Below are 12167 nucleotides of genomic sequence, written 5' to 3'. Positions count from 1 at the left end.
TCAAGCTCACAGCAGAGAGTCATTAAATATTCACAAACGGAAAGCTGGATATTTTGATCAAACATTTGTAACAAAGCAAGTAAAATTTTTGAGATTGTCAAGGTGCATGCTCGATAAGTGTTTATTTTTTTATGCTTCTAGTGCCATTCATAGACAGAGCGGCCTGCAGTTGAAATTCATTAAATTTCAACCAAAGACGTTATCATAAAGTGAAAATTGTAATATATGAAAAAGGTTCACAATGCAGAACCTACCAAGATTCGTTCGTGAACGTGAAACGTTTTCATATATTACAATTTTCAATTTATCATTTTTTCCGAGATTCACACACAGAACGCGAACGTGAACCTCACGTTCACTTCGTACCTATCTTTTATTGATACCATGTGGCTATCTGGTAATTTCTCAACTTTACTTAATTCGCATCTTACTTATCAATATTGCTGCAACTCTTCGAAAATTTTCATAACGGCAACATTCATAATTCTTGTGGTAGCTAAGACAAGTCTATGTGATGTCAAGACAGTGGCGAGACCAGGGTTTTATGGGCTCGGAACCCGTCCTATTAAGCTAGGCTTACCATACGTCCTCTTTTAAGAGGATTTGTCCTCTTTTTTGACTTTTTTGAAAGTGTCCTCGGAGGACGCCCTTTTGTCCTCTTTTTTGAGATTTTGTCCTCTTTTTTGAAAATTTAGGTCAGATTTAGAGGAAATTGCGAGTGATATGCCACAAATTAGCGCAGAAGTGAAGCTCCGGCGGGTATTTCGGAGGGAAAAGTGGTGATTTCAGCTCTGAGCGAAATAAATACCTTTTTTTTTTTTTTTTTTTTTTTTAGTCATCCACCTAGCAATGTGGAGTGAAAAACGTGTTTTTGAGCTCTGAGCGGAAGTGATGACCTTTTTTTTTTAGTCAACCGTTCATGAAGCGGGTGAAATTTACCTGTTTTTGAGAATTCTTCTCCAGTTTTGCTTGTCTGAAATTTCTGAAAAAGTGTCCTCTTTTTTCATTTCCGAAATATGGTAAGCCTAATTAAGCATTCTAAAATTCATGTCAGAGATTGCCCGCTGATAATAATTATAATTGGTCAATGGTGATTGCTCATTTATCATTCCAATATAATAGCTTTATCCGTAGCACGGCAAATATGAAACCTTCAAGTTATTTAAGGGTCTACGTCGGACAAAACTAAATCGATAAAAAGTTACTGTCGCGGCGGAAGCCAATATCACGCGGGTATGCGCCGTTCGCGGCATCGCACCCCTTCGATAGGAAGGTGCGTTGATTAATCAGAAAAAAGCCGACATGGCGACACCTGTATGACAATGCAGTTTGTCCACATTGCGTTGCTGTTCATCGACAGGAAAAATACTCCCTATAGGACGTGAATTCATTCAAATTACAAACATAGTGCTAACACTGCTATTAAGATGTACGCTTGTAGCGCAACGTTACATTACTACCGTAACAAAATTGAGTATTTAAGTTGACGAAATAATAGCCGTTAACAATATTTTTCGTCATCGACGTTCATTATCCCGGTTAGGAAGATTTGATTGAACCGCGCGTGACTAACAGTAGAACAATTCTGCTATAGCGTATAGGGCTTTAGTTGCGTGTGCTGACTTGATCCATCTAAAGCTGCCTAGCTGTACAAAATCGTTATTAGTAGCCTCACACTTTATTGTTATCTACAATGATTGGTTTGGATTTGAAATGTACTTCTTCATTACGTTAAGTTTCGACTAATATCATATGCATCTCACGGAAATACAATTGAAAATATGTAGCTTGCAACTGATTCTTCATAGCAATCATGCTGAAGTATCGCATGATAAAATGTCAGGCCACCGGCTTAATTGGTATACGAGTGGTGTAACATCACCTGCAGAATCCCCTGTGGTAGGGTTACCATATACGTCCTCCTTTTTCGGGTTTCTGAAAATGTCCTCTTAGGACACCTAAATGTCATCCTTTTTGGGAATATGGATATATTCGAGTGAAAATGCGCATAAATGACTTTAAATAGGAAATTCGTGGTTCGAACGAAAGTGACGACCTTTTTTAGTCAGCCAACGTAAAGTGTAGAGCAGTGGTTCCCACCGTGGGCGATATCGCCCCCCAGGGGGCGATTTGGCGGTCTAGGGGGGCGAAAATAACGAAGGGGGCGATAGGGGGGCGAAAACGGACGAAGGGGGCGAAAGCAACGAAGGGGGCGATGGCGCGTTAAAACGGCTATATTAGAGTCGGGACCGTAACTACCGCATCTCAAACTCCACATTTAGGGGTGGGGGCCCGAACTCGATGGGGGCCCAAAATAATTTCGTGAATTGACATGAAGTATAAAGTAATCTTTTAGAAATTCATGCAACTTGTTCAGAAATTTTTCGCGCTGCGTGCGATTTAATGATATCATATATCTTGATTTTACTGCGCCACGACGCACCAAGACATATGAAGTTAAAGGCCATGTAACATGCGCCTCCGAGAAGTGTGCCAGAACGATCAGCAGCGAGAAGGCCTTGGCCGAAAAGGAATGCCCTTGTGCTGACCGAAAAATTCGATATATATATATACATACATGTCCATATGCGCCTCAATGGATGGCGTCAAATGTTCCTGTCCTAGCGACTTTAACCCTACAGGAAAAATGCCATCCCGCAAGGAAAAATTTTTTTGCCAGTACAGAAATACCAATTTGAAATCATGTGCGTCTTTTAGTTTGGTACGTTTTGACGATTTCCATATCTTCTGACATAGCAGATATAGGAGATCACGAAATAACATCATGTACCGAAGTCAATATAACAACGATTCCGCCAGAAGATGTTTAATTATTATTTAGGGGTCCTACCTTTTCCAGCACACCACATTCAGCTCTACCGGTAAATCTGATTACGCGGGCAGAAAGAGGATAAAAAATTGATAGCAATATATATGCGATTCCCGACCATATTGACCGATTCAAACATGAATTATATGAAGTTGTCGCGCTTCGCGCGTTTAGGCGAAATACGGTGACTCACAAAAACAGTACATGAAATAGGGTATAGCTGATATGTAGCGACATAAGGCCCACTGGCTGAGGGGGGTGTGGGGTTTGGTTTATCACCCTATGGGGTCAAAGACCAACGTTCGGGGGTCTGACAAAGTGCTGTTTTTACTTTCCCAATATTTAGGGGGCGATGATCGGTGTGGAGCTTCAAAAGGGGGCGATGAGTCGAAAAAGGTTGGGAACCACTGGTGTAGAAGAAAAATTGTATTTCTGGAGTTGAGCCGGAAAGTTAACCTTTTTTTTCACCACGAAGTGGGAAAAATCTACCACTTTTTCCGAATTTTACTCCACAATTCGAAGTCTGGAAATCTTGAAAAGGTGTCCTTCTTTCCCGATTCCAAAATATGGTAACCCTACCCGGTGGTGAGCTCCGATTTAGTGTCATTGTGGCGTCACGAATCTTCATTTGTGACGTAGCATTTTATTGACATCGTTGCATGGCTCTTTGGGAATGACGGTTGGGAATATAGGGCCAATATGGCTCTTTCGACAAAGACGGTTCCCGAGCCCTGACCTAGGACGTGTGAACGCAATATCGCGCAATCGTGTCTGGCCTCGGCGGACACCATTTCATTTCTAAGATTTATTCATCCATTCTGGTCCACAACGATTCAAAGAAGTACAAATAAATACATCTATAATTTAAGGCATTAATCTACGTCACTAGTAAATTCACAATAAAATGCATTTTGATAATACCATGTAGCATATCATGGCTATGAAAATTTTGAATAAACCCTAATCATACTCAATGCAGCCGTACATTTATTACAACTGAAAACGCATAGTGATACGGCGCCTAGAGACTAAATTTTGAAGGCGGAAAGTGCGTCTTGGAATGTAGGTATAGCATGTTACATTAGTATTAAATATTGTTATAATTATTATTCTTTAAGCACGCGTGTCTCTAGCTCAGACATTCGGAAAATCCTTCTGTCCTTCTGATGATGACATGTCGCAGTATCATTCACTTATCCATCCGGGTTTTCGTGATCGTGAGATTGCGATTGATCACCAACCGAAGAGCCGCGTTCCCGATTTGAAGCATCCATTCTATCAAAAGCATTCAATGGTCAGTGCCAGCCAAGGTATTGCTATTTTCGTAATGTCAACAAACAGATAAATGTATATAGCTATTTCATGTACCTCGATTCTCGTAGTTTGCTACAACTGCTGCGTTTCGACTGACTGCGTGCAGCGGAAGACGCGCGCCTCAACGATCGACTATGAGAAAGATGTCATGATTAGCGTAGAACAATGTCTGCCCATATATGCAGTCATTTTGACCATTTCTCAGGTGGAGGTATACTGACAAACACTGTTCGATGTGACATCTATCGAGATAACTGGATGTTTTATTCTTTATACAGTAGTGTCTGATTGTCCACATGTCCACATTCAAGTCGAAATACAAGCAATTACTACTAAATAAATACAGTCCATCCTCAAAATTACCGGACCACGACTGACCTATCGATCTCGCTTCCCATGACATGCCGCCCTATTTATTGTCGCTTTCTTTTTCTATACTATCTTCTTTACTTTCATTCAGTGTGCATGCCTCCTCTTTATATCGCCTAGGCCAAGGTGGGTGTCAGATTCCATAGACTGCTCCTTGTCGCTTCGACACCTTCCTGTCTTTTCATTGTATCGCATTTTTTGTGGTGTATTGAACTGATAAAATTGCTAATAAACCAATGATGATGATGATGATGATGATGATGATTTGGTATGGAAATACCACACGCAACACACCAATACGGATTAATGGTACTCACATGCCATCTCGAGCCGATACGTGATACGTTGGAGCGGGGATATCTTGATATCCCTGCGTTGGAAAGTCTGAAATGATAGAAGAATATTAGTATTCTTTTCTACTATTAGGGGAAGCTATATCCAGCACATTGCGAGGTACATCCTCAGTGGGTATGTTTTAGAATAGAGACGAGAGTAACTGATTGTGTTGGTTATTCTTTTAGGTCCCTCCTCGCCGCGTGATCCGCGTAAGCCGTGTATTTAAAAACAGGATACAAGTGAGCCGTGTTACAAGTCGGTAGATAAGGAATCAAAATAGTGAATATCAGCCTGTTGTAAAATGACCAATGCAGTGTAAACACCATGAATATCATAAACAAACAAACAGGTCACCTATATCAATAGAAGTAGTACAAGATGTTCCTGCACGATTGGAGGTTGATCATTGCATGATACATATGCCCGGTGCCTTTGTTATTAATTCTATCAGTGACCATGTGCAATCCAAGTAATGTGATCAAGCAATGTATAGCTAATTTCAACATCTGCACAACATAAAAGTTTCGTAATAAATGTCCAATTTGCTCTGGCGGTTGATTTCGATCCGATTTATATATCGAAAAACCGCGCGAAGCACATTTCTAGTCCGTGCGTACTGTTGACTGCACTGCGCTCGGCTCGTCTTGTAACTGCATAGATACCTAACTTGGCACAAATAATACAAATAAACTCGAACAAAGTATATTTCTTCTCGATTTTAAGGAGGCTGACCTGCGCTGTCCATTACCGGTTGGTTACCTTCTTCTTTCACTCTAGAAATGTTCAGTAGAATCATCTTTATTGCTGCTACATTATCTCTCTGCAAAAACAACGGTAAATATAAGGAGTTGTGAAATGTTGATGGTATGGTCGAACGGGAGCTACGACATAATAGGGATCGAGTATTGTCGCAGTAGCCAGTGTGATATAGATGTTGCGACCGTTCGGTTCACGTTCCTGCTTTGATAATTTTAATAAATCATACGTTCGTATTCGCAAACAAACCTCGGAAGGTCCTACCCCAGGCTTACCATATTTTCAGCATCCAAAAAGGGGACATTTTTGCTGACGAGAAAACCGAAAGTAGAATTGTTACGTTGGAGTTTGATGACGTTTTACATTTCCTTGGTATAGTTGCCGGCAAAAGTTACAAAAACATGATCAAATTTATTTTTCCGATTTAGCCCATGAATACTCTTTGGTTCCGTTTACTTCTGCCAATAGGGAATGTGCATTTTTGACTTCTCGAATTTATTTTTTTACTGAAAATATTATTGAATTGGTATACACTATACAGCCGTCAACATGTTCCAAACTGCTCCAACCAATAGGTTTGTTAAGATCGATCTTGTGCCAGAAAAACTGCGACAGATCCTGGCATGTATAAAGGCACCGATGTTACAGAGAACGTCAAACACTGTTTGCAATAACAATACGGTGGGGATGGTAGGGCAATTTGTTCAAAACCCTTTTTAAACCAGCGATTCAGCATCTGCAATGACTACAGTACTATTTTGGAAATAAATACAACGTCTCGCACGAAAGTATTGTTCAAATTATAAGCAACTAACTCGAAATTCGAAAAAGAGGACGATTGGCATTTTTAGCGTCCTTGGAGGACCATTCACTTTTCTTGAGAAAATAGGTCTAATCCTTCTAAAAGAGGACTTATGGTAAGCCTATTCTACCATGTGAATATTTATGCGACATATCAAATATTTTTCGATCATCATGGTCAGGAAGACATTCAAATCTTAGAACAACGATTTCGTGCAATTCAAACCGGAATTTTGTTATAATTCCGATAAGGGAAACCACATGATTAGGCACGTACATCTTACCTATAGCTAGCTTTATGCAAAAAGAGTTATTGTGCGTCAAGTACCATCATCTAAATTTCGGATTTAATCATGAGTTGGCATCCACATATTTCCAGACATCACTGGTGTTGCGATTTTAGATAATAACTGCTTTGTCCCTTTGCACATTGTATTTAACTGCATAGTGTTTGGAATTATCAATGTAACGCCATAGCTTCGTTTTCACGGGGAGCCTTTGATATAAACTCGTATTCGCACAAAGCGGGACTTTGGCGATTCACACCATCCCAACTGTGGGCCGATAGAACGTCCTGTATGGTTGCAGGGCTGGTCTTACGGACCAGATGATGTCGCAGGTTCGATTCCTGCTGGATGTCCATCAGAACCCAGCCACCAGTCCCAATATCGGGTAAATGGGTCGGATCGTAACAGGATGGGCACCAGACATAAAAATTCCAGCATGGTAATGATGAGGATCACTATGGGCTACTATCCACAGTGGCAAATCGACACACAGGAGAAGGCGAGCCATTCTATTGCTGTTTGTTGCGGCGAATAGTCCGAAAAAGTACCTGGTATCTTTCAATAAGTGTCCGCATCCTCGCGAAGTCGGACTCCTCATTGTATCCCTGAAAATAGATAAATCAGGTGAATATCATAGGCCCGGTTGTAACCCGGAATTTCGCGAAGCATGCATCACGCCACGTCAGGCATTTAGTCGGAATTAACTCACGTAATCTTGTTGGTCTGACATATCCACTTCTTTGGGGTTGTAGTTCTTCCTGATTACGCTAAAGTCCATTCAAAGAATAATTTCATTATTGATACTTAAATTTTGAGAGCCAAGCATGCGCATTAGGACTATTCAAAAAAAAGGTTTTTCCTAATCTTGCTTGCTAGGCGATTAAATCGTCAGGTTACCTAAAGAAAACGATGTGTACTAAATTTGAATCCATTCCAACCGGTAATGGCGAAGCCTAAAAAAGGAAAATAAAAAAGAAGCAATTAAACGATGGAAGCAAATGATCAAATGACCAATGAAGCAATGTCTGGCCGAGATCGGGCAACGGTGGTAATATGACGACAAGAGGAAGGTTAATTAAGTAGGTATTTTTAAAATCTATTTTAAGGCTGTTCGCGGATATGTAGCGGTAATGCATTTCAGCTGATAGGTCCTGAGTAGTTGATTATTCTTTTAGTTGCTATTGGGTGGGGGTAAGTAGATATTTTGCTTTGACGAAGATCTCGTGTAACGGGAGTGAGCATTTTCAGCATGTATGGAAAATTCATCAAGCACATGAGGCCAACTATTGGAAAATATTCGTGTATAACTTTTGCTACTTCGAAGCAATATATAGTTCGTGAGCTTGCAAAATTCGATGTTTACGCTAGTAAAGAGATAATTTAGTACGTAAAGGTACAAATGAGATCAACCGTATCGCACGATTTTGCAGGGTTTGGATTCTGTACAAAATTATTTCGCATGGATTTCCCCCATACTACCATTCCATATTGCAGGTGAGAGGGGAAAAGTGAGAAGTAAATGGTTCGTAGTATTGATCTAGAAACCAAAGATTGCAGAGGGGTCAATATTACCTCACATCGAGCTAGTTTTGATACTGTGCATTTAATATGCTGCTTCCAAGACATTTTGGCATCAATGGGGACGCCGAGATATTTTGCCCAGTCACGTGTGGAGATTTTCTAATGATTGATGTTCACAGTGAAATTATGATTGGCGGCGACAGTATTTAAAAGGAGCATCTTGGTCTTATCTGCATTCAAACTTAGTTTGTTTGCTTGCAGCCATCTCGACACTTTTGGGAGTTCCCTATTTACAGATGCACGCAAATCAGCAAATAAGGTTGTGTGGAATAAAGATGCATTACGAAATGTCGTTTATATAAACGAGAAAAAAGTCGATCCAAAGACTGAGCCTTGTTGTGGCACTCTGCAGGTTATGTCTGTGGTAGTCGTTCTTAATGTCCCCAGTTTAACAAATTGTTTACGGTTTGCCGGGTATCTTTCAAGTGGAGTTGCTGCAATAGTCCACCCCTAATTCCATAGTGCTCTAGCTTGTATCTTAATATTCTGTGGTTAACTGTGTCGACAGCTTTGCGAAGGTCGATAAAAATGCTGCAACCACTTTTTTGGATGATGGCTTTTGTAATAGTCCGTTACAATTGATAGTATTGCATGGTTGGCGTTAAGGTTTGATCTGAATCCATGCTAAGTCGGAGACAGTACTGCATTCAACTCAAATAATTTCTTGAGTCGGCAGTCAATCAGTTTCTCGAAAACCGTAGCAAGATGTGGCAAAACAGATATTGGTCGGTAGTTGGAAATTAGTTTATACAGCCTTTCTTAAACACTGTCATTACTCTGGCAGTCTTCAGTGCATCTGGAAAAATGCCAGACGAATTGACTCATTAAAGAAAATGCATATAACACCACCAATAATATTAAAGACTACAGCTTCAAAAATTTAACTGGGAAGAGATCGGGTCCTACTGCTTTGTTACTTTTCATTTCAGATAATACCATCGCGTCCTCTCCTCTACTTGTCGGCTCGAGAAAAATGAATTTCTGAGGGCTTGGACTCAAGTATGGAGAAAGTCATCAGAGGAGTTTGGCATTGCAGCTGCAAGATCCGGACCAATGTTGCAGAAATACTGGTTAAATATTTCCGCCACTGCAAGCTAGACCTCTGGGCATATGAAATCGCGCAACGCGCAAGAAAAATTTTCAAATTGAATAAATCTCCTCCAACAAACGACCAACGAAATCATTTTGAGCCCCTTCAAGCTCCCCAATCGGGGGTTTGGGGTGCGACAGTTACGGCCCTGGTATAGATCGCATAACTCGTGTGCGCATTATTGCCGTCCGCTGTTACACTCATGTCGCGAAATTTAATGATCTAACCCCCGCTGTGTGATTGGGGTCTTAGTTCCATTAAGTGGAGGATAATATAACGATTCTGGGATAGCTTCAAAAAATTTTTCGGTGAATGGGATACTACCAAGAAGTGAGGATGAATTTTTTAATATGCAAGCTGTACAATTTACATGTACATTGTACATAGTATTAGGGTTACCATGTATGTCCTCCCCTTCAGGAAATGGAAAATGTCCCTAGCGGACGCCTAAATGTCCTCATTTATATAACTTTGACAGCCAGCAGGCTAATGGACAGGCGGAACAGAAAAAAAACATAAATGACACGAAATGTGTAATGCGGACGTTCGAGCGGGTCAAACGACCTTCTTGTAGTCACTACCATGGCAGTGTAGTTAAAAAGTGGGTGATTTTGCAGTCGAGTCCGAAAGATGACCTTTTTTTAGTCAACGCAACAGGATTTCCAGTAGACGTTTTAGAATCAGCAGTTTTCTAGTCCACTAATCTGATTCTTATGATTTGTAAAAAGTGTCCTTCTCTCCGGATTCCTAAATATGGTAACCCTGCATAGTATGTATATGATACCTACTGAAGTTGCGATGTCAGAACGTTTGATACAATGATAAAATATATTCATGTGACATGTGACTCTTAAATTATGTACTTGTACAAGGATTTCAAGGCCGGTCAATTTAAACCAACTCCAGAGATGAATGTGCTGCTCTATATCCTCAATCCATTGCGATTCGTAGCCATGATGCCGTATATACTTCCACAGGCAGTTGATATAATTGATGAAAAAATTGCAATTACGGGTATTTTATGTCACAATAATATCACGTGCCGAAGCACCGTCAATCTACATCAACTACTATTCAGTCCGACTTTATTGCACATTGCACACCGATTTACGCGGTATACGACATGTGACCCTGCCGGAATACTTGATTATTACTTCAGCATTAACTTCTAATTATTATTAAATCGAACTAATTATCATTGCTGTTAGCCGTAGGTTGTCATAGCGGGGACAAAAGTCTCCATCGTAGGCGGGACATCAGTCTCCGTTTACCCTCTCATTTTCGGCTTGTACATTGTGACTACAATCACTCCATGCGTGCCGCTATGTCTCATCAGATTCGGATGAAAAGCTTGATGTACCCTACGCATAATTCGCTAATATGAATGTATTTTTGAGCAAATAACATAACAAATATAATTAAACTTTCACTAATTCTATAATTCTCAAAATAGCTCTGTGGCACACGTCAAAATCCTCCTGTGGCCCACCAGTGGGCCATGGCCAATCGTTTGAGAGCCCCTGGCCTAGCAAGCAACATTTAGAATTTTTTTTTGAACAGCGCTAATACGCATGCATTGTGCAGTGTGCACGTGCACATTATACCTTTTAAAGTCAGCTCGCTGAGCGGTGGTGAGGCCCTCTTCGGTTTTCAGGAGGAAAATTGCCTGTTGCATTCTAGCAGTGGCCTTGGCGTTACTGTAAATCCTGTTCAAAAATGTTAGGTTGTTACCCTTATATATGCTAAGCACATACGAAACAGGATGTGATACCGGTTCAGTTATACAACGAAGCAGAATTGCCACAAAACTTCCTAAAATGGTTTTATATGTTGACAGAATCCTTTATACCTGTGGAAAGTATCGCTTAGCATCGCGATAAGAATGTTGATGCAGAGTACGGCGCTGATCACCAGAAACGTCCCGACAAGAATGTACGTCATCACAATATCGAAGGCGTGCATTTGGTCGTACTGATACTCATCGACCAGTGTAATACGATACAGCGAAAACATTATTCGGTCCACAGTCGACATTGAATTAATCGGCGTATGAAGACCTAAAAGTTGCATTGAGTTATTATTCAACTGATTCGAAAATATCGTGTCCAGGTCGACCAATCGAAAGACAATGAATCAGAAGTAAGTCAAAATACGCAGGTCTTGTGCTATGAAAGGTAGGCATAAATCTTAGCGAAATATAATCTTTGCATAATGCAAGCGTGAATGGGGATTACAAGCAATCGATTGCAGTAATGGTAGATCGCAAGCCAACATGAATGACGGCATCGTAAAATACATCCTACCAGTGGCGGCTCGTGGAAACATCGGGAGTTGGGCAAGGGGTGCACGCGATGTTTGTTGTCTAGATGACGTCGCAGCAGTGTTGGGATCAAGTCACTACCTTCGAGTCACGAGTCCTCTCCAGTCACTGCCCATTTTGACTCGACTCGAGTCAAGTCAAGTCACTCTTTTTTTGGTGGTTACTCGAGTCAAGTCAAGTCAAGTCACGAGTCAAGTCAGGATTCAAGTCTGATTGAATTTTCGAAGTATGAGTGTTGATACAAAGTCATGACATTTTGCTAACTGGGTGAAAGACAGATTAATTTAGGCTTACCATATTTTGGAAATCTAAAAAGAGGACACTTTTTCAGAAATTTGAGACTTGCAAAACCGGAGAAGAATTCTTAAAAACCGGTGAAATTGTGATCGATTGACTAAAAAAAAAGGTCATCTTTCCGCCCAGAGCCCAAAATACCGTTTTTCTCTCCACATTGCTAGGTGGATGACTACAAAAAAGGTCATT

General features: G+C 40.6%; 1 protein-coding gene across 1 annotated transcript in view; it reads right to left on the bottom strand.

The window, feature by feature from the left end:
• Positions 1-3620: 3620 nt before the first annotated feature.
• Positions 3621-12167, bottom strand: part of LOC145452301 (uncharacterized) — a 33802-nt gene continuing 25255 nt past the window's right edge. The window contains exons 14-21 of the mRNA XM_080330512.1: positions 11214-11421; positions 10969-11070; positions 7403-7460; positions 7242-7298; positions 5582-5669; positions 4831-4897; positions 4199-4276; positions 3621-4105 (exon numbers count right to left, since the gene is read on the bottom strand). Of these exons, the coding sequence (XP_080186638.1) occupies positions 4024-4105; positions 4199-4276; positions 4831-4897; positions 5582-5669; positions 7242-7298; positions 7403-7460; positions 10969-11070; positions 11214-11421 (740 nt within the window). The 3' untranslated portion in view covers positions 3621-4023. The remainder of the gene's footprint in view (positions 4106-4198; positions 4277-4830; positions 4898-5581; positions 5670-7241; positions 7299-7402; positions 7461-10968; positions 11071-11213; positions 11422-12167) is intronic.

The sequence above is a fragment of the Botryllus schlosseri genome, chromosome 12, assembly GCF_051294905.1.
Source record: "Botryllus schlosseri isolate E-star chromosome 12, Bs_hap1, whole genome shotgun sequence".
Lineage (NCBI taxonomy): Eukaryota > Metazoa > Chordata > Ascidiacea > Stolidobranchia > Styelidae > Botryllus > Botryllus schlosseri.
Note: the sequence above shows the minus strand (reverse complement) of the source record. Positions and strands in the feature narration are given on the sequence as shown.